The sequence below is a fragment of the Drosophila melanogaster genome, chromosome 3R (genome assembly GCF_000001215.4).
Source record: "Drosophila melanogaster chromosome 3R".
Taxonomy (NCBI): domain Eukaryota; kingdom Metazoa; phylum Arthropoda; class Insecta; order Diptera; family Drosophilidae; genus Drosophila; species Drosophila melanogaster.
Genome location: NT_033777.3, coordinates 24,733,092 through 24,760,527, shown reverse-complemented (window position 1 = coordinate 24,760,527; position 27,436 = coordinate 24,733,092). Strand labels below are relative to the sequence as shown.

At 46.9% G+C, this 27,436-nt stretch overlaps 3 protein-coding genes across 5 annotated transcripts in view; all 3 read right to left on the bottom strand.

Annotated features, from left to right (window-relative positions):
- Positions 1-14: 14 nt before the first annotated feature.
- On the bottom strand, positions 15-6,679 carry asp (abnormal spindle). Its single transcript, NM_079764.3, has 6 exons — positions 6,473-6,679; positions 6,224-6,400; positions 5,959-6,171; positions 998-5,879; positions 636-937; positions 15-571 (listed from the first exon to the last, which is right to left on the bottom strand). Exons 1-6 carry the CDS (start codon positions 6,485-6,487, stop codon positions 296-298), a joined length of 5,865 nt encoding a protein of 1,954 aa, NP_524488.3. The 5' UTR covers positions 6,488-6,679; the 3' UTR covers positions 15-295.
- A 338-nt stretch (positions 6,680-7,017) lies between these two features.
- Positions 7,018-10,797, bottom strand: tld (tolloid). Its single transcript, NM_079763.4, has 7 exons — positions 10,535-10,797; positions 10,411-10,472; positions 9,921-10,265; positions 9,046-9,866; positions 8,733-8,994; positions 8,111-8,679; positions 7,018-8,054 (listed from the first exon to the last, which is right to left on the bottom strand). Exons 1-7 carry the CDS (start codon positions 10,730-10,732, stop codon positions 7,108-7,110), a joined length of 3,204 nt encoding a protein of 1,067 aa, NP_524487.2. The 5' UTR covers positions 10,733-10,797; the 3' UTR covers positions 7,018-7,107.
- Positions 10,798-11,402: 605 nt separating this feature from the next.
- tok (tolkin) overlaps positions 11,403-27,436 on the bottom strand; it is a 29,429-nt gene continuing 13,395 nt past the window's right edge. For all 3 annotated transcript variants that reach the window (NM_170168.2, NM_057531.4, NM_001300581.1), the window contains exons 3-14: positions 17,571-17,917; positions 16,944-17,365; positions 16,233-16,520; positions 15,501-15,740; positions 14,877-15,435; positions 14,569-14,767; positions 14,226-14,490; positions 13,929-14,134; positions 13,055-13,698; positions 12,756-12,936; positions 12,431-12,693; positions 11,403-12,371 (exon numbers count right to left, since the gene is read on the bottom strand). In NM_170168.2, coding sequence (NP_733035.1) covers positions 12,048-12,371; positions 12,431-12,693; positions 12,756-12,936; positions 13,055-13,698; positions 13,929-14,134; positions 14,226-14,490; positions 14,569-14,767; positions 14,877-15,435; positions 15,501-15,740; positions 16,233-16,520; positions 16,944-17,365; positions 17,571-17,917 — 3,938 coding nt within the window. In that variant the 3' untranslated portion in view covers positions 11,403-12,047. The remainder of the gene's footprint in view (positions 12,372-12,430; positions 12,694-12,755; positions 12,937-13,054; positions 13,699-13,928; positions 14,135-14,225; positions 14,491-14,568; positions 14,768-14,876; positions 15,436-15,500; positions 15,741-16,232; positions 16,521-16,943; positions 17,366-17,570; positions 17,918-27,436) is intronic.

Below are 27,436 nucleotides of genomic sequence, written 5' to 3'. Positions count from 1 at the left end.
ATACACTTGAATTTGACTTTCAATTGTCTTTATTCTTCAGTTTCTTTTGTGGTTTCCTATAAAAACAATGCACTTAGTTTTCATTCTAAAATATTAGTTACATTTTTCGTTTGCAGCATATACATGTTAACTTAATACTTAATTATTTTACATTGTTAAGACGGTCTTAGATTATCTTAAACTATTTCTAATTGTCTCCAAAAAACTAGCATGGTCTAAGAATTTATGTGACTATTTTAAAACACAACACAGAATGGTTTTAACATTAAACATTTAAAGATGAATTTTCCTAAATCTAAAACATGTCGATCTGCAGCTTGCACAAAATCGTATCGAAGGCGTAAACGGACGAGATAAACGTGTAGGGACTGTAGCGGATGATTCCGAAGTCCGGCTCCAGGCTGGGCAGGGAACACGGCGTGAAGTTTATCTTTTGGCTCTTATACCGTCCACTTGTCATTGGCGGCGGCTTGCGTGCATTTTGCTTCATCTTTTCCTTGCGGGCCACGAGCTTCTTAGTTTCGCGCACCATGTAAATGGCCTCTGGGTTGGTCATATAGTCGTGAATGATCTGGAAGGCATTAAGAATATGATTAAAAACTCGCTAAAACCTAATCCTCTCGCTATTTAGCTACCTTTCGCTTTTTAGGACAGTGGGCGAATACCCAAATGAGGGTGCACAAAGTGTTGAATATCTCACTGTCTTTGTCGCACCAGCGCAATAACATCTGGGCAATGGTGACCAAACCGCCCTCCTGGAACGTGTTCACCGTGGTGCTATTGTAGCGGGCCAAATTTAGGATGATCCGGCTGCAGCGCTCTATAAGCTGCTTATCCACCTCTGATCGAATGGCCTGAGCCATGATGCCATAGCAAAACGTGGACATGAACTCCGAACACCACATGAGCAGGTGTGGCACAGTGCGCGAAAGACGATCTGCCGGGATTATTAAGCAGGATTAGTTATAATAAGGACTAACGTAGCTGGATCACTTACCCAATCGACTTAGCACTGCTAACGCATCTGATGCGATAAAGCGTCCGCGAAGGAAACGCACCGCCTCCTGGACTTTGCAGCGCACAGAGTTTACCGCCTTTGCCTCTTGCCGCAGCTGAGCAATACGCTTCCGGATATCCAAGAGACCCTGGTGCTTCTGACGTCGTCGGATTAGATAGCCCCGCCAGTAACGCTGTATAACCTTGGCGGCGCGCTTCTGGCGGATGAGGTCCATCATCTCGGGTGTCATCAGGGCCTGGAATCGTTTGCGAGCCATAAAGCCGCGGGCACGTGCCTGGAAGCCCGGCATGGAACAGCGGAGCAGTTGGAAACAATTACGCTGCTCAATCATTAGACGCTTGCCACGGAACTTTTGTTGCAAATGGACTGCAATAGTACGCAGCTGGACAAATTCCTGGCGTGCCTGCTTCATGCTGCGATTAGCACGGAATTTGCGCTGCACCAGGATCACAGAGGATTGGATTAATTGGTAATCCTGTCTCGCCTTTAGCATAGCACAGCGAGCACGAAACCGGCGCTGGATCACTACGGCAGCCCTTCGCTTCATCTCGAATTCCCTGCGCTGCTGACGCATCAGTAAAGTTGCTCTGATAAATGCCTGCATAAGTCGCACTTTGCGGATGGTGCTTAAGAAGATCTCCCGTTGGCGACGAGCCTGCACTGTGGCCCGCCACTTGCGTTGAATGCTCAATGAACTGAGTCGAATCCTTCGGTAGCCCGCTTTGCACAGCCGCATGTCGCGTATACTGCGCCACCATTTCTGCAAGCGGATGACTGCCTGGCGCTGTTTTTGGTAGACTTCAATCTGCTTCCTCATCTCCAGATTGCCGCGGTATCGTCGTTGCACTTTGATAATGGCTTCCCTTTGCTTTTGGTACAAGACCACCTGCTTTTGCATTGCCTTCTTGGCTCTATATCGGGTTTGAATGGTAATAGCTGCCTGTTTCAGCTGGGCGTAACTCTTCAACTGCTTGATCATATTCAGACGAGCTCGGTACCGTCGCTGCAGTGTTATTGCTGCTTGACGCAGTTGTAAGAAACTGTTCCTCTCCCGTTTCCTAAGGAGATGATTACGCCAATGCATCTGCAGGCAGCTCACAGCAGCCTGGGTGCCGCGGTACTTGGCTCGCATGAACCGCATTGATTTTTGAGCATGGAATCTGCGCTGCAGCTTTATGGTAACCTCGCGCAGATGTAGGTACTCCTGGCGCTCCTTTCGCATCTGCAGCAAAGCCCGCCGACGTTTCTGGACTACAAGGGTAACCTTTTTCAGCTGAAGAAACTCGGCTCTTTGCTTTTTCATTTCGCGCTTGGCACGGAACTTGATTTGAATTCGTTTGGTTGTCGTTTGGAGATGAAGGTAGTTCTTCCTTTCTCGACGCATCTGCAGAGTGGCTCTCCAGCGCCTCTGGACATTGATGATACATTTGCGGGTTCTTAAATATGCATTTCTATCCTGGATCATTTGTTGACGCATGCGGTAGCGTTTTTGAACTAGTATTGAAGCATTTCGCAGCCTCAGATAATTTTCCCTCTGTTCGCGCATTTTCATGATGGCCCTCAGTCGCTGTTGCAGGCAGATAACATTTTTTCGCAGGGAATAGTAGTGATTACGATCTATTCTCATCTGGATTGTGGCTTTCCTGTAAGCCTGAACTTTAAGAACGCTGGAACGAAGTGCCAAATAATCAGCGTTGCACTTTCTCATTGAAAGCTTCGCTCGCCAGCGTTGTTGGATATTTATAGCTGCACGCTTTAGTTGCTGGAACTCCTTGCGCTGCTCCAGCATACTCCACTTGCTTCGCATCCTGCGCTGAACAAACATGATGAGGTCCCTCTGGCGCAGGAACTGCTGTCGCTGAATTCTGCCCAGCTGATAGCTTCGCCATTGCATTTGAATATAACTAGCAGCTGCCTGTTGTTTTTGCGATCGCTGAAGTCTGGCTGTTTCCGCCGCCGCCAATAGTTTTTTGGCAAAGAGTCGTCGCCGCCAGATCCGCTGAAGAAAGATCGCAGCCTCTCGGAGCTCCACAAACCGCTGGCGGTGCTGCCTTCCCAGTTGTTGGGCTCGCCACCAGCGCTGGATGGTGATAATACTGTGATAGCTCTGATATAGCTGCTTCTGGGCCAAATACCGACGGGTGAACTTTTGCAGAATTATTGCGGCCTGAGTGCGTTCCGTCTTAAACAACTTCACGTACTTTCTCATCTGGTGGCCACGGAACACGGCCTGAATGACAGTAGCGGCCCGGTGGCGACGCATAAGCTCTTTGTGGCGAATGCGACGCTGGATAACAACGTGCAGCCAGTGACGGCGCCACCATTTCTGGAGCACCGTGGCCGCCGCATGAAACTTGGGCGAGCGGAATTTGTAAATAAGTTGCCAGAGCAGGGAAAGCGTCTTCTCACGATGTCCGTCAACGATGTCTTGGGCGGCGATGTCGCCGCCTAGCTGGAAGTTGGCTTCACCAAGTGCGCCCAGAGCTAGCTTTACATTGAAGATCCGCTGAAGGCGAGAGATGGCTGGCACCCTTAACTGGCGGGTTAGATCATCGCGTAGTAAAATTACCTCCATGACTCGGGTTAGTCTCACGCCATCTCTTAGGTCCACAGCCAAGTTGTTGAAGGCATAATCGAACTCGTCCAAAAATGTTTGGCGGTGCTGTAGAACGTAGCCCAGGCGACGAAGTTCCCGCGTAATATCACCAATGTTGGCGAGCAGCTCCGACGAGAAGCGCAGCAGAATATCCTTGGTCTCTTTATGTGGCGACTTTTTAACAAACAAACAGGGATTGTGCTTGACGATGCGCTTCTGCTTAGCTTGATCGAGGAAAAGCAGCAAAAAGAGGATTTTCTGCAATGAGTGCTTCTTAATGGTCTCCGCGTACTCTTCGGTGAGTGTGTATGCCTTGCTGTACCTCTGCTCCTCACACTTATTCCGGAACAAGCGATTGAGGATAAAGGTGCTGAGGCCTACAATGTCTCGATTAGACTGCATCTGGATCTTCTCGCCAAAGACCACTTCCAGTCCAAGGCGCAGCCAAAGGGGATTGAAGCAAAGCAGCAGCTCAAGTATGGTGCGTTGCATAACTACGTCTAGGTGAAGATTACGATCGCTACGGATGCGCAGAGCTTGCTTGTTGACATATACGGCCACTTTGGAGCATGGCAGGCGCATCTGCTCACTGAAGAAGAGCTCCACAGCCGCCTTACGAAGCGTCTCCAGGCGGTATTTCGTTAGGTAGTTCATAGACTGCTCCTCCTTGGTGGGAGCCACCACGAGCTCTTTGTTGCGCACCTCGTTAAACAGCTTACCAACGTCTATTTTGTTATTTAAATCTGCGTCCAGGTCAGCGGGTATGGAGACAAGGGCATTTAACCACTTTTTAAAGTCAGCTTGATGACGATCCACAGCCTGTTCATCCAAATACATGGTAGATGCCAGAAATGGATCAATTGTCGTAGTTGCTGCAAATGGATCCGGGTTGATGCACGTCTGCATATACAGCTCCGAGTCATAGAGCTTGACGGAAGGCTGAATGCTAGTGTCCCTGACTTTTCGTGGTGTGGCGGGCTTCTTCATCAGTGACATGGTTTGTGCTAGCTTAAACTTCTTGGATTGGGCGTGTGGCCAGGCGTGGGCACTACTGCTTCTTGCAGATGCATTTGCCGGCGCTGCACTTCTGGGCAGAGTAGTGTCCTCAACCCGTTGCTTTTTAGGAGGGGAAATGGCTACAGTTTCATTGCGGTACAATGATTCGTTGCTAGGTGCATCCGAAAAACTCAACTCATGAGAGCGGCGCTTGTGAGGATTCTTCACCGGACTTCCCTTCACCGACTTCCGACCTACTTCATGGAGATTAAAACGACTGGACTGAGCGAGGATCTCACTGTGGTTGAATAGAAACTCCTGCTGGCCGGCCAAACTAGCCTCGCTACTAGAGGAGCTATTCAAGTCTTTGGCCTTTATCTGGATCTGCTGCTCCTGGTAATATCTATTCTGTTCGATCGAGCGGATTTTCATTTCATTTAGATTAGGCATAGACCCTTGAATGGCATACTTAGTTTGTGGCGATAGAAGTGACAAATCTTTCATGGACTCGGAATACTTTCGTAAGGGTGAACCCACCAACTTAATGTCCCTCTTCAGGTCGTGTATGGCGCTCTTCGTGGGCGTCCTAGGTGGACTTGGTCCCTCCTCCTCATGAATACAGGCCAGAGCTCTGGTGTGCGTGGCATGCACAATGGTTGTTGTCTTATTTAGGGGCGTATGCGGTTGTCCATCGATCCTGGAGCAGTCCAAGGTGTCCAACGAAATATTGATAGTCTCGGAATGCTTTACATCGAACGTTTTGTTTGTGGCAGGCTGATCTTCTAGATCATCTGGAGTGATTCGACGCGGCCGCATATCATTAGCACATGATTTTACATTCCCTTTAAGTGTTGGTGTGGGCCAGGCTGCCAGATTGTCCGGGAAAATGGTAGCTTGTCCTTTGCCACGGGTTTCGGTGAGAGGTGTGAATCGCAGATTGTCAATCACGTCGAGTAGGTTTCCTGGCGTCATAGGGCTTAGATTTTCCTTAAGACTGCGAGGCTGTGGTGATATGTATACGGGCTCTTCTTGTGGAGTCTTGTATACATTCTTCTCGACAAGAGGAGCCTGTGGAGGTGGATGTGCCCATGCAGCGGGACGCGAAGGAGCAGTCACTCGCCATGTCTGCTTGGAGGGAGGCGCTGCTGCTGCAGACATGCGCTTCTTTTGCTGCACAGCAGCGGATACCACGCTTTTCATTGTCTTGCCAGCTCCTGTCGGCGATTTCAGCTGCAGGGTCTTGCCGACAGTAGGAAATTTGCGCGGGTTCTTCAGGTAGAAAGGTAAGAGATACATGCAAAAGAGGGTATGTAAGTAAAAGGGGTGGCAAATGCATTTTTTGACTGACCTTGACCGGCTGGTTGCTCTTGGACTTGAGTATGATCATCACCTCCTTTCGGAAGTTGCGGTTGTCTATTAGCTGCAGCGTCTCCTTGCAGGCCACCTCAAGGACGGGGCTCCACACTAGCTCCATGGATACCTCATCTCTTGCAGGCACCGTGTGCTCCATCCACTCCAGGCTTAAGTTGTGCTCCTCCCGGATGGCCTTCATTACCTTGACCTGTAAAACATTGATCAAATAACAGTTGCCAGGCCGTATGCAACCCACTAACCTCGATGTCGTCGTCGCTGGGATTGAGAACGCGCACCTGGCGCCGTGCTGTCTTTGTTATCGGCACATCCTCGAACTGCACAATCGCCTTGGCGGAGAACGGAGCCATGACGACGACGGCGGGCTCGCGTCCTTCGGCGCGCTTCTTTTGCTTTAGGCGCGATGGCGTCACTGTGATCTGTAAGTACCGGTAATCTAGTTATTTCTCGGAAAATTATTGCCGGAGTTCCAAAAAGAGGACTCAACTAACCTCAAAGGCGCTCATTGCAGGGAATGGCCAAAACAGAAATAACTTGAACTAAACAGAAACGGGCTCGCAGCTAACTTAGTGGTCCATTAACACAGCGACTAACTAATCAATTAACACAATTAACGAACAAAAATTAAACAAATTAGAGCGTCGCCGCACAAATCCAAATTCGAACTGAAATTCGAAACGAAGCGACGCCGATACTCGATTGCTTGATTGCTGGAGCAAAGGGCTATCGAACAATTCGACCTATCGATTGTGAAATGTTAGGGGTCTTCAGAATGGTTTTCGATAGACTTAAAAATATAAGGATTACATTTGTCCGCAATTTTTAAACATAAATTATTTAATATGATAAGATCATTCTAAGGAATATTATTTTGTGTAATTTTACATAAATTGTGAGTAACCCAGATGTGTTAACACCACCAATCGATATCCTCAGTGTGAACGTTGCACAGTTTTATAGCGCCAAATTCAAATGTGTATTATCACAGATATAAATATTATGTGCCTTTAAAAATAAAATATAGGGTAAACAAAATGACTCGAAATATCTTTTATTCACAATCTATTTACAAATTTCAACAACAAACATTAAACTCTAAATCCCTTCGCTGGACCTCTCATTTTATCTAAATGAGTCTGCTGGGTGGCAGGAGGTGGTCGCTGCCCGTTTCTGAGGAATACATGCTCTTGAGATAGCCCGGAAAGGGTGTAACCGCGTCGAAATCCTCGCCAACAGAATCTTCCGGTGGATCCACGGCCATGAAGGAGATGGCGAAGCCTCTCAATGAGTTACTCTCGTCCGTTTGGAATCGCAACAGAAGGGTGTCCGAGTTGGAGATTATGATTGGCGGCTTGTGCTTTCCGCAAAATCTGCCGTGGATAGTGTTCATTGAGTAGCCCTCCTCGGTGATCTCCAGATAATCGTAGTCGCATCGCTCCGAGTACTCGATCTCGAAGTGTAGGAAACGGATCTTGACACTGCTTTCCGGGTCTGCCTGAATGCGCCAATCGCAGTACATGTTCCGCTTGTACGGCCTACTGCCGTATCGTGGATGCGAGTAGAAGGTCTGTGAATGATTTGTGGCCCTCAAGTAGCCACCACATTCGGAGACAAAGGTGGCCTTGAAACCCTTTCTCTGAAGACCCGCATCCGTGGCCAGTACCATAAACATCTCATTGGTGGAGGCAATAACGGCATACGGTTCACGTCCACCGCAATAGATGCCCAATGTTGAGCTATTTTCGGAGCGACCATCATAGATAGCCACATAGTCGTAGATGCACTCCTGGTGGCTCTCCACCTCAAAGTCGTGGAATGTCAACTGTATCCGGTGGCCCAGTACGGTCTGAAAATGCCAGTAGCAGTAAATGTTTCTTGGATAATCCTCCGGATAGTTGGGACTCTGCAACACTCCATACGACGTGGTGATCTCGAACTTGCAACGCGTCTCCGTGCAGTTGTGTCCATTTTCAGCCAATGTGTATCCATTGCGGCAGCTGCACTGATAGGATCCAAAGGTGTTTCGGCATCGGTGCTGACAGCCACCATTGTTCATTGAACACTCATCCACATCTGTGGAATAATGATATTATAGATCGTACGTAAATTAATTTTTTTCTGTAAGTTACCTATTACAAACTTGGCCACAAATCCACTTCTCTGGACAGTGCGATCCGAGTAGAACTCCAGCCTGAGGATACTCTGCTCGGAATTCACCACTGGAGGTAGTTCATGACCACAATAAATGCCAATCTTCTTCAGGCGATTATCCCTCATTTTGGAGTATATAATCAGGTAATCATAGTTGCACTTGGTGTAGTGAAACCGTGTGCCCTCCAAATCAAAGTGGGAAAAGTTTAGGAACACCGCGTGATTCGGTGGCGCAACCACTTCCCAAACGCACTGCTTGGAGTTGGGATACACATCCGGATACGATGGTGAGTAGAGCGAGCCATTGGATTTGGTGGCGTCCACGACTCCTCCACACGCGTCCTCGCAGGTCTTTCCATTTGCCTGCAACTCGTATCCCGCTCGACAGCCACATTGGTAGCTACCCAAGGTGTTGATGCACAGGTGCTGGCATCCATGATCCGTGAACTTGCACTCATCCACGTCCAGCATCAAGGCGGCTGAGAATCCCAGCTTTTGCACCGATGAGTCGGATACGAAACGGATGTACATCTGGTTACTGCGGGTTCTAAGTGGATATTCACTTGGTTAGTGATCATTTTTCCTTTGAAAGTAACTTACTTTATGTTGGGCGGCAGTTTATCTCCGCAGAAGCGTCCTATGAGCCGCGAATCACTGTGATTGCCATCCCGTATCTCCACAAAGTCGTAGGCACACCCGTCGTGCTTCTCCAGCTCAAAGCTCTGGAACTTCAGGGCCACCTGGTGGTTATCCGGAGCCGTGATCCGCCACACGCACTCTTTGTCCGGCATGTAGTCCATAGGATAGTTGGGAGAGTCTATGGACTGATCTTTGGTCAGCTTTAAGTCCCCACCACATACCACTGGAATGGAAAAATTAGTTTGTGTTTTTCTTTGAAAAGTTTAAAACTTACCCTCGAATCTCGCCTTGAATCCACGGTAACCTTTGGCTGCATTCCTGTTGACATAGTTGAGAAGCATGCGACTTGTCTGGGTGGTGATGACCTCTCCGCTGACATTTCCGCAGATTCGTCTCACCAGTGGCGATTTGTGCCAGTAACCATCCCTAATCTCCAGGTAATCCTGAGTACAATCGTCGGAGCTCATCAGATGCAGCTGCTGCAGATGCAGGATGACCTTTTCCCCATTGGTGGCCGTGATCCGCCACTCGCAGTTGGTCAGCGAGGCATCGAACTCAGATTCCGCGGACGGATCTTCCCCAGCATCACCACTGCCCTCGAATTCGCTGAGTACTCCATTGCCGGAGTATATAAAGTGTGGACTCACTATATGTCCAGAATTCTGCTGATATGTTCGTCCACAGGAGGCGCACTTATAAAGCAAATTGGCTTGAACAATGTCGCCGCGACTAAGACGCTTCCGCTGACCCAACTCCAAATGGGTTCCGGGTGGAATCCCTATCGGTGTGATGGTATCCAGGTAGGGACTCTTCGAGAACGAGTTCTTCGCATAGTGCATAATGGAGTTAAGATCGTAGGGCAGTAGAGGCAAGTCCACCTCCTCCGGCGAGAGTACATCAAAGTTGTACTCCTGACCCCTCATGATGTTCCCCTTGTTAATCACGATGTGTTTATCTCTGTCACCACGGGCGTGTTCATGGTGAAACCCGATTGTGTGACCCAGTTCATGGATAATAATGCCAAACTTTTCGCAATTACGTCCAATGGAGATGGGCTGGCGTCCATTCCCATTCTTACCCAGAAACGAACAGCAACTATTCGATGGGATATAAATTATAAATTCTCCATAGAACGAATATTAGACTTACCCGCAATTCTTGACTGTAAAGTATATATAGTTTGCATGCAAATTGGGATCCCGCTCCACAAACTTGATGCAGGTGAAGTTCTCCCAGTGGCGCATGGCCTGCTTGAAGAGCGCCTTGTGGGCTCCACTGAAGATGGTATCGATCTCGTAGGGTATGACCCCATAGTCCCAAGTTCGCTCCTTCCTCACGGTCACAGCTCTTCGCCTTCTCTGGATTGGTTGCCCATTTAAAGTGGGTGAGTGACTATGCTGCAGGACATCAACAGCGTCATCGGTCCACAGAAATGGTGGGGGTAATCTCAGAGCGGCTTTGTTCTGCGATTTATGCGACTGCTTCCGGCGTCTCCTGTGTGGGTGGTTGAGATGGGCAGGGAGGGCTTATGAGCTCAGGTATTACTTACGTGCCCAAAGGCAAGCACTCCAGTGGCCAAGGCAAGTGTGTGGGCTAATTGCGCACCATTGTGTGCGGTATAAATCCCAGTGGAACTTACCCCGAATGTTGTCTGGTTGTCTTGAGTTGATAGATATCATCCTTTGGCTCCTTCGGCGGCACCTGTTGTTGGGTAATGCTGAAGATTGTAATTTTAGGTCGGGCCACGTGACTCCACCACTCACCAGTGAAGAATCCAGAATGCCAAAGAAGTCCTCTGGCTGCTCCTTGAAATCAAAATCGCACTCACTCTCGGGCAGCTGACTCAGTCGCCTGCCCTCGGCGTAATCCACCAGAAAAAACATCATCATCCAGAGAGCTCCCACAGAGAGAACAACTAATTTCGCTTTCATTTTCATGGGCATAAGGCGCATTCCTTTCATTGCGTGGGTATTTCTGGGGGCTCGTTCCCTGAAGTTGCTTCAACCAGTTCAAAGTTCTAACTGAGTGCTCGTGGACTGCGATTGCCGAATTATACTGGTGCGCCGACAAGGGTTCCACGGATCGAGTGAGTGAGCAGCAGGTAACAGATCCCAACTCGTAGGGGAATCGGTGGACGAGGGGCGTGGCAGGGCAGGCCGTTGCAGAATCTCGACTGACCGCTCGAAGGGACGGCTCAATAGAAGGAGAGACGAGAGCCATAACCAGACCTGAGTGCTACCCCTCCTCATTGGCGATTCGGGATGACCATTGTCTGCCGCCTGTTGTTTGCATTCAATGGATTTTGATTTGGGTATTCCTGCTCACACCTTGACATTGTCCATCTATACGTGTACGCGTATGTGGCCATCTACCTGGGTCGCTGGCCGGGCTCAGGGGCATTTGCCCAGGATCAGGTGTTGCTTAAGCGGGTTCGTGCCTTTTAGGGCAGGTCATTAATGATCGTAAATCCGCCGCATGAACGAATCGTTTCGCGGTAATTCCACCTTCAAATGCTATTCAAGAGCCATGGCGCTTCTGCCTGGCGTGGCAAGGTGGAACCTAGGGCCATAAATCCATGAGCCCATAAACCCGAAAGTCCGTAAATAACATTCTTCAAACTCGTTTTGTTTTGGTTTTAAAACATAGTTACTATGCAAGTTTTAATATGTATAGATATAATTACGTATTAAGTTGAGTCAAATATCCGAGAGTTGTACATATGCCTGTGTGAAAAATTCAATCCATCTGTAAGGATCCTCCACTTTCGGTGCTTCCGAAGATATGTGTGTATCTCTTTTCTATCCTAACTTCCGTTCTGATTTTGATATGGGCCACCCATTGACTTATGCTAAGATGCCTAAGGAAATGCACTCCATCATTACCATTAAATATGGCACAATATAGAATATAGATATCCGAAAAAAATGAAAATGCGTCAGAGAAAAAAGCAGTCAAATGCAAGGGGGGAAGAGGAATTGCACATTTAGCTACAGAGTCTAGAGAAGTCTAGTCAAAGTACATTACATGTATGACATAGGGGTCTAAGTAATTGCCACCGCAGATCTTAGCCGACTGGAACCTAACAATGTGTGTTTCGAGTGCCTAAAACTAGTATTGGATCTTTGATTATATCCTGGATTTGGCCAGAAGAGTGCGCGTGGAAGATCGGGAAAGTCTGTTTTATGTACGCGACGATATGCCTAAATCTGTTAAATAAATTCCGTTTTAATATATTGTCATGTATTTTGGCGCACGGTCAGTGGTTCCACCATAGCCCTATGCCTTTCCGGAGTAGTACCGTTTGGGCAGACTATATCGGCCACGATACTGCCCATTGAAGACCAGTTGATTGCCGCTGAAGTCGCTGTACTCGTCGGTCTCCTCCTGCGTGTCCTCGATGTAGATGCTCTTCAGTGAGCCCGGAAACGGGGTAACCATCTCGGAGCTGTACGAGTTCTCCACATCCTCGTCGGAGTGGTCATACTCCCCGGAATTGGGCACGGCCACATATGAGGCAGAGAAGCCCTTCATCGGCACCGAACCGTCGGTCTTAAAGCGAACCAGCAGAGAATGTGTCATAGAGTTGATGTCCTGCGGCAGCTGCAGTAAATAATGCTTAGCTTAAATGTTCTCCGGATAAACGAAATAGGTGTACCCACCACATTGCCACAGTACTGTCCGTACATGGGTCCATACTGTCCGTACACATCGTCTATGTCAGAGAACACCTGCACGTAGTCAAAGGTGCAGTTCTCGCTGCTCTCGATGTCGAAGGTGAGGAATATGAGCTGGACGTAGCTGTTGTCCGGCGCCGCGATGGTCCACTCGCAGTCCATGCCGTCGTCATAGTCCTGGTTTCCGAATCGGGCGTGCGAATAGAACTGCTGCACCTGGCTAGTGGCACGCAAGTAGCCCCCACAGGCTGCAAGTAAATTATCGAAATGTTGAAATTGCGGATGGCTTAGGATTTCAACACCATCATACCCGTGGAGTGGGAGGCTGTGAAGCCGTTCTTTTGCTTGTTCTTGTCCGTCTTGAGCACCATGTACATCTGGTTGCTGGTGGAGGAGATGGGGAAGGGAATCTTATCCCCGCAGAAGCGACCCAGGACCGAACTGGACTCAGATTCGCCATCGTAAACTGCCACGTTGTCGTAGGTGCATTCCTGTTAGAAATTCAATGCAAATTACAGGACTTTAAGCTAACTAGCAGAAACTACAGCGAAAAGTACTCAAAGAAGATGTCTTTTCAAGGACGAAACCTATAAATAAACTCATGCTTACCTGATGCGATTCCACGTCGAACTCGTTGAAAATCAGCTTGATGCGGTGCCCCGGCGTGGTTATGAAGTGCCAAACGCAGTCCGCATTTGGGGGATAGGAATCCGGGTAATTGGGACTGAAAATCGTGCCGAAGGGGGCGGAGATCTCGTACTTGCACTCGCCCTCCTTGCAGTCGTGGCCATTCTCGTGCATGGAGTACCCGTTGTGGCACATGCAGATGTAGGATCCAATCGTGTTCCGGCACTCATGCTGACAACCACCATTATTCACGGCACACTCGTCGATGTCCGTGAAGAAGACGGCCGCGAAGCCTGATCTCTGAATGGACTTGTCCGAATGGAACTCCAGTCTCAACGCATTACTCTCGGAGGTGGCCGTAGGCGGAATGCTGGAGCCGCAGAAGGTGCCGATCCTCTTCAGACGATTCTCGCCCAGTTTTGAGTAGACTGTGACCGAATCGTAGCCACAGTCCGATTGCTGATGCGCCGTGCCCTCAAGGTCGAAGTGGGTGAAGTTTAGCGATATCCTGTGCTTCGGTGGCGCCACAATCTCCCAGATGCACTCCTTCAGCAGAGGGTACATCTCGGGGAACGAGGGCGAGGTAATGGTGCCATTCGGATACTCGATGACACCGCCACAGGCATCTTAATAAAAAGGGAAATTTTCAGTTAAAAGCGAAAACGTTAGGGATTCAACTAATTGACTCTTCATTTTTGATTTTGTTTCCTCATTTTCTTAAACAATTTATGCTGAAATTATTTAACCCATGACTAGAATGTTTATACCCATTTCGTATTTTTCCCTGGCAATTATTAACATAAAATGGAATGGAATACAACTCGATTGAACAGCACTTGGGCCGCAATTAACCCACCTTCGCAGTGCTTCTTGTCGCTGTGGAGCTCGAATCCGATGCGGCAGCTGCACTCGTAGCCACCGAGGGTGTTGATGCATTCGTGCTCGCAGCCGTGGTTCTGGGTCTCGCACTCGTCCACCTCCTTCATGAACACGGCCGAGAAGCCCGCCTTCTGCACCGATGTGTCCGACACGAATTTCACGTACATCGAATTGCCACTTGACCTGCAAAGGGACGGCGAACAAAAGCAGAGTTCCTTCGTGTTAAAAGGGGGGGGCGAGGAGAAAGGATTGGCGCCTCTTCAGTGGCACTTACTTCATGTTCGGCGGCGGCTTGTAGCCACAGAAAACGCCAATTAGCGGCGCATCCTGGCCAGGACCGTCCCGGACCTCGACGTAGTCGTAGACACAGCTGTCGTGGTTCTCCACTTCGAAGGACTGGAATTTCAACGCCACCTGGTAGCTTTCGGGCACAGTTATTTTCCACACACATTCCTTGTTGGGCAAATAGTCCAGTGGATAGTTGGGCGACTCCAAACGGCCAACGGCATCGTCCACGGACAACTCGCCACCGCAAACAACTATGGAAACGGAATGTCAGAAATTTGCAGGGACCATTTTCATTCCCCATTTGTGCCCCATTCATTCCACCCACTCACCATCGAACTCCGCCTTGAAGCCCCTGAAGCCCTCGATGCGGTGTGTATTCACATAGGTGAGCAGCATGCGACTGGACTCCGTGCGGATCACCTCCTTGTCCACCTTGCCGCAGAAGCGTCCGATAAGCGGTGACTTCTCGAAGTAGCCATCCCGAATCTCTAGGTAGTCCGTCTCGCAGTTGTTTGACTTAAAGATGTTCTAAGAGGAAATTAGGAAAGTAGATGTGGGATTATAATTTAGTACTAATGGAGGGTTAAGAAATTGACAGATATACATAACAGAATATAATAACTATATACGTCCTTACCATATTCTCCAGTTTCAGTTCCACTCTTTCTCCGTATGTCGCTGTAATCCGCCACTCGCAGTGCTCCGTCTCATTGCTCAAAGCTCCGGCCGTGTAATGAGATGGTGAGGCAAAGATGCCGGAACTCTCCTGAAAGGTTCTTCCGCACTTTGGACACTTGTACAGAAGATTCGCCTGCGCAATGTCACCCTGGCTGAGGCGCAACCGCTGGCCTATTTCAGGACGCTTGCGACCCTTCATCTCGATGGGCAGGATGGTGTCCAGGTAGGTGCCCTTGGAGAAGGTGTTCCGTGCGTAGTGCATAATCGAATCATAGTCGTAGGCCATGCCCAGCGAGTCCACTTCATCGGGGGATAGCATATTGAAGTTATAGTCCTGGCCCTTCATAATGTTGTTATGCTCGATCACCACGTGCTTTTCCCGATCCGGACGCGTGTGCTCGTGCCAGAAGCCCACCACGTGACCCAACTCATGGACCACAATGCCAAATTTATCGCAATTTCTACCAATTGAGATGGCCTGCGGTCCATTTCCACGTTTGCCCACAAATGAGCAGCATCTAGTTGGAAATTTGGGGATTCAATAGAATGATATTTCTGGGACTAACCAGGACACCAAACTTACCCGCAGCTGCGAACCGTGAACACTATGTAATTGGGATGGATCTCCGGGTCGCGCTCTACGAACTTGATACACGTGGAGTTCTCCCAATGGCGCATGGCCAGTTTGAAAAGCGCCTTATGGATGCCACTGAAGTTGCCATCGATCTCGTACGGAATCACCCCATAGTCCCAGATGCGTTCCTTTTTGGCGGTGACAGCACGGGCCACCCGATGACGCAGTGGCTCCTCATCCTTGGACGTTCTGCAGATGGAGGGGGAAGATGTCTTCTTGTTAGATATGGATGATTTTGGAAAGCGACGGGCAAAAAGTTTACGAGGCGTATGCGTAATTTTAATTGCCAACAGTTTTCCATACATTTTTCACTGTTGTTGTATGGCACAACTTTTGGCACGCGAATTTCTATTAAAATTCATAACTTTTAACATGCACAAACACACACAAGCATACACCCACACAACCGCACAATGAGCATTGGGCCTGCGTGAATGGGTGTGTGTATGTGTGCGTGTGAATGAGCTTTTGTTTGTGTCTGTGTGAGCTGCCAAAATGGCTGCTGTTTGTTTAAAGTTTATGCCGAAAAACCTCTGAATGAAAATGGCCAGCAATTTACAGTGAGGCCAGGAAATGGCAGCGGAAACGGATGTGGCGGCGGTGGTTGCCCAAGAAGTAGGGGGGGGGATGTACTCTGTTAACGGAAAGGTGGGAAAAGCTGGTGGGGATTGACCAACTTACTCCGCTTTCAACAAATCCATTTCAGGCACTGACTGCTGTTGGGCCTGCTGCGATTGATTGAATCCTGGCGGGGAATGGTTCACATATTGCGTGGTGCTCTGGCCACGTCGACGATGGTGCTGCTGCTGTCGACGGTGCTTCTTTCGATGGTGGCTCTGGTGGTGCTGGCGGTGCTGCGCCTGCTTCTGGTGGTGCGACTGGTGATGGTGGGCCTCGATGACCGGACGGCTGAGCTCCTCCCTCAATCTCTGCAGCTTGACCTCGTGCTCCAAGTGCTGGTTGCTCCTTCTGCGGGGAAAACCATTGAGTTTAGATTTCAATAAACGAGGTAAAAATAGTTCATAGCAATTCGATTAGGCCAAAAACCAATTAAATGTATCTAATTAATCACACATAAAATTCAAGGAATTCTAACAAATTGAATTTAATGATTTTTAAATAAACACCTAAACTATTATTTGACCCCAAGTTGTACGGCTTTTCCGGCATAAAAAATAATTTTAATGTTTAGCCTTTTCATATGGACTTTTGATACTTAAATTCCGCTTTTGGTACATGTTTTATTTTAAGCAATAAATTAGCTTTTAATGCAATTAGATTAAATATTTTGAAATAAATTGGAATTAAAATGCAACGTGTTTTTAATACGAAATGTATTTTGCATAAATCCTTTATGGAATCTTTATTATGGTTCTGTAATTTTTGGCTTACCGCTGTTTTGGTCCTCGCCTGTGACGCCTCCTCACGACTCCACGGGAATGCAAGAAGTCCACCTCGTCGTCCAACTGCATGCCATTGCCTCCGGCATTGCTGTACACGTGAGCCGGAGTGGATCGCTGCTCCGGCAAGGAAGTGGGCACAATCTGTGACGGCCTCCTCTCGGCCACAAAATTGTTGCCCGAATCGTCCTCGATGTCCTTGTTGTCCGACTGAATCTTGCGTGTGTCCACATTACGGTGCAGCGACTGCGTCTTGTTGCTGAACTTGGGTCCAATCTCGGCCAGCGTCAACCGTGCCGGCTTGTCCGTATGGATTCGCTGCTCCGACGGAGGCAGTACCTCATTCTTGTAGCTGGATGCTTGCGCGTAATCGGAGGGCGATTCCGAACCGGGCTTCACGGGTTCATTGGCACTCTGAGGGATTCAAGAGTTTCAAGACATTTTAAGTACTTCTAAAATTTGCAAATACCAACGACCTCCTACATAAATTTCTACTTGGTAATAATACCAATATTTATAGTCAAATTAGTGAATTCATATATTTAATAATAAAACCTAAGCTTAACTCATCTCTAACTGAAAGACCCTTGCGTATTTCATGCCCCCTTTTATTACTCACCTGACTCTGTGACTGGCTTTGTCCTGCCTTCAGGTTGACCGGACCTGAGCTGGGCAGCTTGGTCTTCTTGCGGATGATGTCGGTGAGGCCCTCCTCCTCCACCTGTAGGCCCTCGTGGTAGACCTCCTGCTTGAGCTTCTCCAGATCCAGCTGGAAGGTGGCATTGAACTTGGTCGGCCCTGAGTTGGCCGCACCGGAAACGGAAGGGGGGTCGTGAACCGGGCTGGGCGAGTCAGCCAGCAGCTGCTCCACCTCCTGGCGCTCCTGCTCCTCGTCGTCGATGGGCGTGTGGGCAACCACCGGGCCGGAATCACCCTCCGGCAGGGCAATGTCGCCCATGAAACCGCCTGCAAGGCCAGAGATAAAGCGATTTAAATTAGAGGCATTATAGCAGTGCTGCTCCCGTCGCCCATAACTTGCAAATTGTTTTTAATTATAAGCGACAAGGCGAAAAGCGTATAAATTTTTATTTTAATTGAAATTTCATGTGGCTCCCGGTCCGCTCATCCGTACACTTGGTTGGCGTTTGGTTAGCTTTCGGGCCGATGCGCCCAGCTGGTAATTTATAATTCGCACCGACAATATCTTCTGGCCCAACTACCCCAACTGACCATCCTGCCCAGAAATAAAATAAAGCCGTGCTGCCCTGACAGTCATTTCGCCAGGCCGTTGGATAGACACACTCTGCATATCCATTTAATCAGTGCATCAGCATCATCATCATCAGCAGGATGGCTGGATGGCTGGAGTCCAGAGTTACTGCCCAGCTGATGCCTTTGTTTGTCCACGCTCCACGCGTCGTATACGCAATGTGCATAAGGGAGTTTATGGCCAGCAGTGGTCGGTAAAAATGGCAGCAGCAACAACGATAACAGTTAACAAGCAAAATATGAAATTGTTGCCCTGTCTGCCTCAGACATGTTAAACAAAATTAATTAAGTGCGTTTGCACATTCAACAACAAAAAAAAAAAGAAAGATAGAAGCTGGGGGAAATAAATAATACCTCATACCGACCAGTACAGACTCTACGTTTAAATGTTCAGGCAGCTTGCCTGTTTAATATTTTAAGCAGATCATTTTAAACCATACTCTCGGCAACATTAATCTTTATTTTTCATGTCAAAACAAGCATTTGCCAGCTCTAAGCATTTGCTCCACATTTTCCCAAATAAGCTTGGTATAGAGCAATTCATTTGCCTATAAAGACTGTCTGAGTGCTCCTGCTGAAATGCTGCTGGTTGGCTGGCTGCTCAGAGCTCTGCTTAATTCAAACATAAATAAAATAAAATTGCATTCATGCTATTTACACGGCTGGCACAGTGAAGCCTGCGCTCGAGTGGATGTGGATCCGAGGCAGTTCATGATAGGGCGGCATTAACGTTAACGCCTTTTGACTTTTGAAGGCCGCTCAACGTGGCCCACATTCCTCCCCTGGATTGCCATTCCCAACTTGCATCACCACTGACTTCATACTCCGCCCTTTTCCCACCACCACGCCTCGCAATTCACCTGCTCCTTCTGTCCACGGAAACTGGTGAGCTCGAATGCTGGGAAACTCCGCTGTGCAGATGCGGATACGGATGCTGGCAATTTGATTATTACAACTGAAGCGGCAAAACCAATCATCTTTGAGTCGCAACTGTGAGTCTAACTTGTTGGTAAGTGGGTCATTCCACGTGGGTGTGTGGGCAGACTGTTAAATCCATTGCCACTTCGATCGCATGCCAATCGGTTGTACACGTATCCAATGGGTAATAATCTTAAATTTGTAGCCTTACGAATAGTAAGTAATCAAACTGGGGAAACGATTTTCCTTCATTTCGATCTTTCCACCTGATAACTATCACTTTATCACTTTTTAGAAGGGATCAGTTACGCAACGAAGGATTTCATAAATATTTTCTATCTAACATATGTTAAACAGCCCCTCAGTTGTAAAGTATGTTCTTTAAGTGCATTTCTCTTTGAAGTGTTCACTGTACTGAGGGTAACCCCTATGCTGAAGCAGCTGAACATGTCTGGATTCCAAGGTTTTGTTACTCCTTCTATGGGTTTTTCGGTTTACTGCTGCGTGTGGTTTTGGCCAAAATTGCAAATTACATATTTATCAAGCTGCAAACGTTTTTTGATTTAGTTCCCGAAAGTGCATCAGAGCATGGCAATCAGAAGGGTAAAAAAATGAAGAAAAAAGTGACTGGACAGCCAAACCACACAGTTTGTTTGGCTGCGATCCAATCAATGTCAATCATACGCACCGTAAACCGAGCTGTGGTCGCCTTGCTGCAATTCGAACAAAAGGAGCAAATAAACAGGAAATGGTGATGGCGCCCCCAAAAATACCCACTAAATGACAGACAGCGCAGCATCGAGACGTCTGTGTTTCTGTCAAGGATCGGAATTATGATTTAATCTGATGTGGGGATCAAAACTCTGGCTGAAATACCAATCCTGTTAGTTAGTTCGCTTGAAATGTGCTGTGAAATCAGAATTAAATTACACGCCATCGAGATTTTTGTGTTCAATCTGCTCACGTTTTCGCCAATTTTCCTACTTGCTCTATTCGCCATTGTTTTTGCTGCATTTGCTGCATGTTGACTTTGAAAACATATCGTATTTACATTTGATTTAACAGTCAAACAAATTTCTAGAATTGCGCAAATATTTACATACACAATCGGAAAATCTGTGCAGTACTGCGAACACGTGTGCCCTTTTGTGAATTAAAAATATATATATACATATATACTTTCGTTCATTTGTTGTATGTACCCTTTGCTTGCGTGGCTGTGCATACATGAAAGTTAAATTTAAAACATAGCAGCCCACATGGCGTATGATTGATTTGAATGCCGGCAAAGAAAAGAGAAATGGTGGCACACAGAAGTTAGACTAGAACCTTTCGAAAGTGGTTACAGCAAAACACGTTTCCCAGTTGGCATTTAATCCAGTTATCGTTTCCAGCCCTCCAAGGAGCAAGGATACGGAGGAGGACTTGGCAGTGAACGTGAATGTGGTAATAAAAAGACGATGCACTCTGCGCAGCTCACAGCAGGCGAGAAAACTTGCCGCATAATGCGTTACAAAGCTCGCAAGATTTGCCACCCGCACAAGAAGAAGTGCTAACAGCACGTTAACCGGGCAAGGAAGGATCAGGGAAAGGACTCCTGAAACGGAAACGGAAAGCAGTCGGTGTGCGTCTGAGTCCGTCTGCAATTTCATTACATTTACGTTAAATGCCTGTTGGCCGTCTCGTCCACTCATCTGACTGGCAGACAAACAGTTCGCACAAGTGAAAGTAATTAAATTTTTGAGCGTCGCCACCTCCCACATAGTCTGCCATCCTGAGTCCAGAGTCCTTCGTCCCTCGTTCCCCGTCCTAGGTCCTTGGTCCTTGTTACTTGGTCCTTAGCCCACCCACATCATTCACACTAACGAACTGACGCACAAAACGTGCCATTTTAGAGGCAATCCGTTTCCGTTCCGAGTCCAGTTGCGCACCCTTTTAACGGCGGCCACAAAAATGTTCAACACATTCTGGCTGCACTTTCCCTTTTCCCTTTTCTCTCTTTCCCCCAAATCCCCTATCTCCCTAAATCCTGGTCACGCAGCGTATGCGTAATGTCTGTCCGCCTGCCCGCCCGCCCACTTTATGAGCTCTACGGCCGGAACTCGCGACTGCCAACTGCCAGTTTAATTAAAAATAAAACCCACCATCGCTCCGGCTGTCCTGCTGCCTGGCTGGTATGGTTCCAACTGATTATTCGCTCTGGGCCACGCTTTATACGTGCGAAAACCAGAAGCAGCAATCCTCAACCCTTGACGCAACGCATCAGTTGTGTGGTGGTAACATTCAGTCCAGAGTCCAGAGTCGTTCGTCCATTTTGTGGGTCAAAAGCAAATAATTGAAGAGAGCACGTCGACTGATTGCCATTGTTGAGGTCAGTTGAGTGCGCTTTCTTTTCACCTTTTTTTTTTCTGTTGGTGCTTGCCTGGTTATTTTTGGGTCCTTTCTTTTTGTTATTTATGGCTTTTGTGCTCTTTGGCGGATGTCAATGGCTGTGTCATAAAATAAAATACGAGTATGTGCGCAAATAAAGCGCAAGCAATTAAACAGCAAAAATACTTGGGGCTCAAAAGGATTGGGGACGAGCACAAAAAATGCTAGTTGATTAGCAGTTTTGGTTGGCATTGAATTTGCTTTGAATGTGACAGTGGTGCCGAATTCAAAAAGCAGCTTAAAAGATTACCAAATTTATAAGTTAGCTTTGAAAGGATTGTAAAGGATGATAAAGACATTAGTCTGATGCATTTCCATTTGTAAAAGTCATATAATATGCTTTTCAATTTTAACAAATTATGGGTATCGGATTTTACAGATTACCATTAATATATTATTACAATTTTTGCTGAATATTTTAGCTTTAAAGTCTGCTTTTCTGCTTCCCACTAACGGTGATAGTGGATTCCCTCGAGCGTTTCCTTTGCAAATCTGCTTAAATCTCGGGGGCTCACGACCCCGTACAAGTAAAATTAGCCTTCAATGGTCAACTGACTGGTTAACCCCGTTGGCTTTCAAATCGCTGCTGGCATTGTAAATATGGCTGTAATTATGCATAATCTGCCATTGAAGAGCGCACATACATATAGCGACCGGAAATGCATGTATGCATATCAGAGTGACCCCCATTCTTCTGTGTGTGCGTGTATGGGACGACTCCATTCCCTATATGTGTGTATGTGTGCGTATTAATTACCGTAGCCATAACAATGAAATTCAATTTACCGGCCACGCCCCGCGGCCATGTTAAATGGGCGGACGGAGAATCCATCATGGCCGGAATTATGTTTTGATAAGCGGCCAGCGAGCAAACAAGCCATAAAACCGGCAAACGGATAGACGAATGGACATTCAGACGATGCCTAAATTAAAGATGAAATCAAGGCAAATAGAGCCGGACGACAAATAAAACACTCGAACACAAAATGGACAGAATCGCATTCGGATGCAGACGGAGCGGCAGGAAGGATGTAGATTGGTCGGAGCGGATGCGGATGTGGATGGGGGAATATATATGGCTGGACAAACTAATCCGACGGCAGCAGAGATTGCATGAGAACCTAGACCATTAGCCAAAAGCAGCAGCGCTGCGAATGCGGATAGTTGCCCCAAAAATGGAGTTGGAGTTTGGAGATGGCCACGATGGTGATGGCAATAGCGATGGCGATGGTGACGAGTGACCCGGCAGGACGTTTTGGATTTGGGCACGATTTAGGCTGTATTTTTTGTTTGCTTTTTATGAGTGTGCCGCTCGGTGAATGAGTTTGGCTCTTGTTTATTTATTCGAAAAACATTCGTACGATGGGAAAGCACTTTGCGAATGCACAGTGCAAGAAATTGAAATAACATATGAATGAAATGTTTAACATAGCTCTCGAACTCTTACTTCATATTCCTAACAGCAATTTAGTTTCTCTCGGTGTACCGACAACTTGAATAAGTTGAAATCGTTGCGCGCTTCGCTGGAGTGTCAAATGATTGAATAAACGAATCAAATCATGTGTGACAAATTTATCTGTGTGTTTCAACGGTTATCTTCGGTGGGCGACTACTGCCGAAATGAATCCTAATGAAATGGAAGCAATTGCCGTTTCTCACTTTGCGTGTCACACCTCAAAATCGGTTGTAGTGCCCCGATGACCACTGTAGGAGTCGGTCAATAGCCCAGACCGGGCTTATGAAACCACTGACTGTCGAAGTCTTGGGTGTGTGTGTGTGCGTGTGCTGCCATGCCTGGACGACTCTCCCTATGCTTCCTCCTCCCTGGACAAACATGCCCACATCCCCAGATCCTCTTTGCCGGCCAAATCGCAGATACTCATAGAACTGATAGAGCCTGGGGGGCAAACAATAGCGGGCCAATGTTTGAGTTAGTGCGCCAGATTTATGATGGACAACTGCGTCGAAATATTTATGCAGCTGTACGGAGCGGTATTTGTGGCCGAACTCCGCATCTATGGCCACTTTGCACCTACGGCAGACACGAAAACTATTTTCCATTGCAGCCGCACAAAAAGTGGGCAAAAAAAAAAAAAAGAAATAAAACGAGAAGCGAGCTCGTTCGCACAAAGCATTTTTAGAAAAAGTTTTTGGCTTGGAGCACGGGAATACAGGAGATATAGGATGAAATATGTATGTATATATACACATATGTGCTGTTCGCATGTGTATTTACTCGGCGCACAGTTTTTCAATTTAAAATGGGGCTGAAAAGAGCAGTCATATTCATTCGCCTGATGTGTGAATATGCTAGTCCATTGGAGTGTGCTTAAGTTGTGTGCGCACTTTCATTCAGTTCACCTACTCAACTCAACTTTTGGTGCCACTTTATTACAGCCAAGTCTGCGGCAGGTTCAATAAACTCGCTCTGCATCTATGTACCACTCATAGCAATGACATCTAGCAGCACCTAACACCTCCCAGCAACACTCTGCACCACCCACTCCACCCACCAGGGAAACCATTTCAAACGACACTTGCAGTTGCATCTGATAATTGTGCCATCAACGGTGCAATTGCTTCAAAAGTGTTTCGTTGACGTCGCGTTTATTTTCGTACACTTTTTGCACATTGCCCACAAATGATGTCAAATAAAATGCAGACATTCCAGATATCAGCGTAGTATCTTGTTCATTTGCCTAACGGAATGGCAAACGAATTTAATATCTCTTGTGCCTATTTAAGCAAATGTTGGTAATTGCTTTCAATGTTCTGAATCTAAATGTAACATAATTGGTCTTAAAAAATTGAAGAAGATTTTAAAAGTGCTGTAAAATTTGTATATAAAAGAATATATGAATATATAAGTACTAGTTGCCTAGCACTGCGATATATTTTATTGCAGGAGGAGTAATGTTCTTAAATTGAATAGAAAGTTCTCATGAATTTCACCAACAGCACTTGTTAATTTGTTTTTCTATTTGCTGCCGGATTATTTGTGTTACAAATGAAAGCATGTACAATTTGATGGAATTGTTGTGTTAATGCGGTCCATAGCATTCCGGCCTTGTGGCCATATTTTTGAATTTTGTAAAATACTTCGATGGCATATGGTTCTTTGTGTAAAAACATTTTATTTATACATATTTCGATTTCTGTTTTGGCTGGTGTCAAAGCACTGGCTCTCAAAATCGTAATAAAGCAATTCCGACAATAAAAGGGTTCAACTGCTGCAAATGAAGCTCAATGTTTGCTTGACTGGATTTGGTTCAATTTTATTTCGCCAGCATATGAATTCCGTATTGGATTCTTGGCATTTGCTTTGGCCAAAAAAGAAAAAGAGGCAGAAACAGAAAAAAATTGGGTGAACGCATTCAATTTGTCTTTGGTCTGTCGCTTTCACTCCATTTTCATCATGCTGGGAATGGGACAAAAACAGCGGGTATGCAGAAGATTCAAGGATACGGAAAGTTCAGATGCAAATGGATATCATAAATTGTAGTTCAGATCGGCTTTGGTCATCGGTTTCCAGATTGCCATTTGCCGGGGTTGGATTAATTCGATTTGTATCGCCCCTTTTTCGTATCTGGGCCATCCGAACGCTGGCTTAACAATTAAAATAACATTTACAAATTTAAAATGCGATTTGCATAAATTACGGATTGCCCACAGCTGCAGGCGCTCGCACGACTAAGGATTTATGTATATACAAAAATACAGTACAGTATGGGAGTGTGCGAAGCATGTGTTTGTGTGCCGAAACATAAGCTCCATTTTGTGGCATTATCTGAGCAGCTTTTGAGCTTGTTTGCTTTGCCTGCTTATTTATGCCAATTTGCATAAACAATGATTGCAGCATACAGCCGGCAAGGATAACAAATTCTGGCTAACAGGTTGCTCAGACACAAGGCACTTGTTTGTTTTATGTACGTGTGCATCTACAAATGCTGGCATGTATGCATGTATGCATGTAGGTTGGTGTTTGTTAACTCCTTACACACACAATCACATGCACATGGAACGCCGTGAAGTATGCAGCAAAAAGTTTGGAAATGCATCCTGCTGTCAGCCGACGGCAGAAATTCCGCAACAGTTGTAAAGCAGCAGCCAATCGCCCACATTCATGCCATTCTTGTTGGCATTAATTAATTATGTAAACAGCTTAAATGCAAGTTTATTTTATTTACACATGTTTCTGCTTGTGCCACGAATGTCATTTCAATAAATGCAATTGAAATCAAAAGCAGGGGGCAGATACGGAGTGTAAATTCGGGTGGAGTTTGTAAATGTTCGTCCAACTGTTGCAAAGTATGGGCAAAGCAGGTGCAGCAAATGCAGACAGAGTCATCTCAGCCGGTTCATCCCTTTCAAGGATCTCCGAATCAGCTCACTTCCGATTTTCTAACATTTCCGCAGCTGCATTTCCGTTTTTTGTCCCGGCTCTTGTTCGTCCTGCTTTTACTGCCAAAGCACGAGATTCGCTTTTGAAATCCAGCGATAGCTTTCGCTTCCAAAATGCATGCTGAATCTGCCATCACGCATATAAGCAGTTCTATGAACTTTACATAAATCTATTGTGCAACTTTGAGTCCGGAAAGACTGACAGGCGAAATGAGGTCAACGACTGGGCAAATGTTTTTGTTGGCAAATAAATTAATTTGCCTCACTGATGGATGGCAATTTGTTTGGCATGCCTGCCAGAAAATTGAATTAATTTATGTGTTTATTTGCGTAGATGAAACAAAGTTAAGTATTAAATAGATGTGGTTTTTAATTAAGGGCATACAATGTTCCCCTTCCGAAAACGTTATCCCTGCCATTCTGCCTCCTCATGCGGCTTTGTAAGCTGATCCTGCTGGCTGTTTTGCGGTGAGCATCCCAACAATCTGCGCCTCCAGCACCACTCACCCACCCTGCCACCCAACCGAAAAGCGCCATTCAATTTATGGTATAAATGCCACTTTGCAATATATAAATGAATCTTATCCTTAAATGTGAATATCTTAAAGATATAATTTGCATCGATCATCTATATTAGGCTATATTTATATTCCCAGTGCACTGTGCATGTTCATATCGAGCAATTCCCAGCTGAACTGCACTTGCCTCACCCCTAGATTTATTCCGTCGTTTTAGGAGAGGGAGGGGAGGGTAGTTTCCCTTGGAACACGAACCGTTTCCATCTCCATTCGGTGGCCCCCGCATCCTGCAGCTATATGCATGCAATGCCTTGGAAGTGCCTTTTTATTTGAGAGCGCGAACAGCGGCGTTAGTTTGTTGCCTTTCAGCCGAGCCATTCTGACATTTTGCCATTTCGCTAGAGCAGCATCAATGTGAGTGTGAATCGTGATAGGGGGAATCCCCGCAAGAAAGAGCTGTATGTGTGTGTGCGGTGCGTTGTGGCATGGCATGGTGGGAAATTATTTGCAGTCACTTGGGCAGGTTGTTTGAGTTTTGTGCGCTACACACCGCTCCACTCCACTCCCCTCCGCTCCATTCGCCATCAGCCAGGCCACTTGAAGCCATCGCCGCGATGGCGCCTCCTCCTCCGCCGCCGCCGCCGCCGACGACGACTGACATTTTGGTCGTCCTGGCTTTGCGGTTGTTATTGTGATGCTGTTGTCATCATTACTGTCGTCAACTTGGCTCTGGCTGCACTCCTAGGGAATGCTTGGGCTTTGCCCGCCCATTTGCAGTGCCATTTGCGGTTTGATTTCTGGTTCCTCGCCCACCAGTCACGCCTTGTTTGATGCCCCTAAGCCCAGTTTCCATTGTTCCTGCGGCATTGATGGAACTTTTGTGCACTTGGCTTATGCAAATTAATTAGCGAATCTGCACAAAGCGCAGCGAACAATGCAACGCAACGCA